The following is a 4,183-nucleotide window of genomic DNA, read 5'->3' on the forward strand; positions in this document are numbered from 1 at the left end:
ACTCGAACATAATTGAGTGCGTCGATTTAGGAACCGCTTCGAATATGGTGCCTCCACGGTATACCGAAAAGAAGCGCATTTAAGAAGGCCGAGTATACCGAAAAGAAGCGCATGCGTAGAAGGCAGAAAACAAAAGCAAAATTCAAGTCACTTTCCAGCCCAAGAATAGTAAGAAGAATGTTTCTCATAAATATGTTTTTATTATTTTAAAAGTATTTACTATTTCTCGACATCGAGGAATCCATTTGGACATTTGAGCAATAATTAATAAACTAATTTAAAAAATACTATTTTGTTGAACAGTCAGTCAAAGATCGATTCCATCTTTATTTCATCACCATGTTGTATAAAATAACCTTACCATAAGTAGATATGTTTGAGATTGTTATTATTGAGATGGCAATATTTCTGACTCTTCTAAACCGACACCAGAAATTTATCTGTTATTAAATCTCATTTGTAATGACTGGCCCGAGAAACAAACAAAAATTACGATCAAATACCGGTCTATGAAATCTTAACAGTATTAATTCCAGCACTATAAATACTGGTTCAATCACATTTCTTCAGCCTTTCGGCATCCATTTATTTCCACAGCCAATGATTCTCAAAGCAGTGCCGCACCACGTTTCACTGATTAAACTTTTTCGTTGGTACATAAACCATAGGCTCGATTCGAGCTAGCTGTTGGTGCTGACCAACAACTGCCGGCCACAAGGACTGAGCTCTGTATTCCAGCTGAAATTCAGCACACGTTTTTAAAAACACCGGATACAGCTGCGGCAGTATGCCGTGGTCTAGTGTCGGAAACAAATGATGCAAACTGTGATCACCGAAGCTGACCAGCGCCTTGAACTGCGATCCATTGATATCGGATCGGTCGATGATCGCTGCCATCTGGTACACACCGAAATCGATGTCCGTTCTGTGGGAAGTCAGTGTAGAAATGGATCAACCGGTATTTTTCTCCAGTATGTTATATTTAAACTTACGGAATCCAATCACCCGAGTGAACGACATCTGGATGATGGTGAGCTGCAGTCACACCGATTGCTGCAAAGACGAAACTTGCTACCAGTACAATGAAGAACCACATTTTCAGTACTTCCCAAATGCTACTATTGCTAGTAGCCAACATAAAGAGAGGCAATGCCGCTGGGATGATATTGTCTGCGTAGAAGGTATTCTTCCTCGATATCACCGATTCGATTATACTACAAGAAAATCATTGGTATAAATTAAAAAGACGTAAAATTTCAGTAGTACCTTCAAACATACCGTATGACAAATACACCAAAGAACATTGCACAATAATACACCGGACCGTAGATCCACGAGCCAAACCTTTGGAGCAGATTCTTACTTGACGGTATTGGTAGAAAGCAAATGAAGGGTTCCACTAAAGATATCTCCAGATCCAGCAATGAGTTGGGAAACAAATGATGTGAAAGCACATGTGATATTCTCCAATCCCTATAAATATACAACTTTTAAATGAGCTCGTCAACTCTTGCACTAATTAGCCAACAACTTGCCTGTAACTAAAAAATGCTAAATTGAACGCCAACATTCGCCAGTTGTCCTTCCTATGGAAGAAATTGTGGGCGGCGATCATGGTCCAGGAGATGAACAATGCACAAATCGCAGCCAGCAGATAACTATCAAAATTGATAGCCATGGACGCTAGGACGAATGAACTACACAATAGTGAATCCAATATCATTTCCGAAGTTCGAGCCGGCCGGTAGTCGATCACCGTAAGCTTATCACGCACACGTCTTTTTAGTGTTTTGTAGAATCCATGCTCGTGGAACGTCAGCTGGACGTTCCGCGGGGACTGAGCCGTTCGAATGCGAAATTTCGGCAATAGCTGCTCGGGTCGTGTTCCGATGTGATGAACTTCAAACGCCTCCGTGATGTCGGTTCCCTAAAGCAGACGAAGCAATTTAATGCATATCCCTATTGAGAACATGATGCGTCTAATTATACCTTGGTGGAACGAATCCATTCAGCCCCTCCTGGATGACTGTCCATGAATTTGGTAAGGTCATACAACGAGTCATTTATTCGCCACAATCCTTCTGCATCGTCATCGCGGCGTTTTCCTCTTAACCATTGATTGTTCGTTCGCAGAGGATTGCGGTAATAGGAGGGGTATTTCGCTGTGATGGATTGTGCAATGGAGGGATTGTTATTGTTGATAGCAGACGTTGCTGCTGCCAATTTGTCACCATCTGTAACAACCGTATTGACTGTAGCAGTTGTTGTCGTCGAAGTCCAGTTTACCATGATGAACTGAAAATAAAAAAAAATTAAAAATCTTAATCAGCACGGGAGCAAAGTCATGATTGGGATAGATTGACGAACAGCAGTGCCGAAATATACCTTGGTGGAACGAATCCATTCAGCTACAAAAACAATGAGGATCATACAAAAGAAGTTTGAAAACGCATTGCTCGTGCCATGAATTTTTCAACTACTGCGAAGATCGTAGTTTTTTTTTTTTTTGTTAATTACTTTATTTGTACAGGCTCATTCGAATAAACTTTACAGAGCCAAGTTATCATTTTCTTTATACATTATAAATGTCTTAAATCTAAAATTAAAGGATTGGAACCGATTACTCGCGGTCTTCTCGAGGTTAGTGGATGACAATTGTTTGGATCGGGAGAGGGAAAAGGAGATTTGGAATATGATTTATGATTCAAAAATTTCACTATTTCTAAAACAAATACTTAATCCTATCGACGTTATATCAACTCTGTAATTATACAATTATTACAGAAACAAATCTACAAAAAAAAATACACACACACATACAAAACACAAACTAAACACAAGGTTAATCAAACTTACAATCTATGGTTAATATTCTTCAAGAAAACATATATGAGTTGCATAAACTCCAGATCGCGTCTAGCCAAAATATCCCGAACTGGAACATTAGGTTGTCTACCTCGAGCCCGAAGGGAATCGTACAACTCGGATCTGACTCCACGGTGCTCAGCACATGACCAAATAATGTGATCTGCGTCCTGGTAACCTTGTCCACATTCACAGAGATTACTGTCCCCCAGCCCAACACGGAACAAGTGAGCGCTTAGTGAATAGTGATTGGACATGAGGCGAGACATCACACGAATGAAGTCTCGACCCACCTCCAAACCTTTGAACCAAGGACACTTCGACACCTTAGGGATAATTGAATACAACCATCGTCCCAAACTCCCTTCACTCCATTTATTTTGCCAGCTGGCGAGTGACTGTTGACGATAAATGAAGAAAAATTCGTCGTAGGCGATTTGTCGATCGTAAATATCGCCTTCCATAGCGCCCACCTTTGCAAGCGAGTCCGCCTTCTCATTGCCCGCAATCGAGCAATGAGATGGGACCCATGCAAAGGTGATGACAAAAGATCTTAAAGATAAAGCACTTAGAAGCTCTCGTATTTTCATGAGAAAATACGAGGAGTGCTTTACCGGCCTCATGGAGCGAATAGCCTCGACAGAACTGAGACTATCCGTAAAAATAAAATAATGATCTGGTGCAAGTGAGGCGATCGTTTCTAGCGTATAATGTATTGCCGCCAGTTCAGCAACATATACGGAACAAGGAGCATGAAGCATTCGAGAGGCGCTATGAAATTCGTTATAAATACCAAAACCAGCGGACGCCTCTATTAGTGATCCATCTGTGAAGAACGATCTTGCGGAATCAACTTGGCCAAACTTTGCAGCGAAAATTGACGGAGCAATCATGGAACGATGATGCTCTGGGATTCCGCGAATCTCTTGCGTCATTGATAAATCAAAATGAACAGAACTGTCGAAGTCGGAGAAGCAAACACGATAGGGATTATGCTGCGAAGGGCTGACATCCTGTGTTATGTACACGTAGTACAATGACATAAAACGAGTTTGAGGGTTTAGCTCAAGAAGCTTCTCAAAGTTTGCAATCACCAGTGGGTTCATAATTTCACAACGGGTGAGGAGCCTGAGGGATAATTCCGAAAACCGATCAGAGAGTGGCAACATGCCCGCTAACACTTCGAGACTCATCGTATGAGTCGAGTGCATGCATCCTAACGCGATACGAAGACAGCGATACTGGATCCGTTCCAGTTTGATGATGTGAGTTTTAGCCGCCGACTGGAAACAAAAACTACCGTATTCTAAAACCGATA

The 4,183-nt window shown here is 41.4% G+C and overlaps 1 protein-coding gene across 1 annotated transcript; it reads right to left on the reverse strand.

The window, feature by feature from the left end:
• Nucleotides 1–606: 606 nt before the first annotated feature.
• LOC135711339 (cytochrome b5-related protein-like) lies at nucleotides 607–2,289 on the reverse strand. The gene is made up of 5 exons (XM_065234133.1): nucleotides 1,990–2,289; nucleotides 1,536–1,927; nucleotides 1,279–1,473; nucleotides 993–1,214; nucleotides 607–925 (listed from the first exon to the last, which is right to left on the reverse strand). Exons 1-5 carry the CDS (start codon nucleotides 2,287–2,289, stop codon nucleotides 631–633), a joined length of 1,404 nt encoding a protein of 467 aa, XP_065090205.1. The 3' UTR covers nucleotides 607–630.
• Between the last annotated feature and the right edge of the window lie 1,894 nt (nucleotides 2,290–4,183).

This window comes from Ochlerotatus camptorhynchus, unplaced genomic scaffold (genome assembly GCF_037179485.1).
Source record: "Ochlerotatus camptorhynchus isolate MF236.1 unplaced genomic scaffold, CSIRO-AGI_Acam_v1.1 ptg000432l, whole genome shotgun sequence".
In the NCBI taxonomy this organism is placed as follows: Eukaryota; Metazoa; Arthropoda; class Insecta; order Diptera; family Culicidae; genus Ochlerotatus; species Ochlerotatus camptorhynchus.

What these genes read in the sequence shown, in the direction of transcription:
- LOC135711339 (XM_065234133.1), bottom strand. Translation starts at nt 2,289, where the DNA reads ATGGTAAACTGGACTTCGACGACAACAACTGCTACAGTCAATACGGTT. An exon ending in TTAGCATTTTTTAGTTACAG is followed by an intron (nt 1,474 to 1,535) that starts GCAAGTTGTTGG and finishes GTATATTTATAG; the next exon opens with GGATTGGAGAATATCACATG. An exon ending in CACTCGGGTGATTGGATTCC is followed by an intron (nt 926 to 992) that starts GTAAGTTTAAAT and finishes GACTTCCCACAG; the next exon opens with AACGGACATCGATTTCGGTG.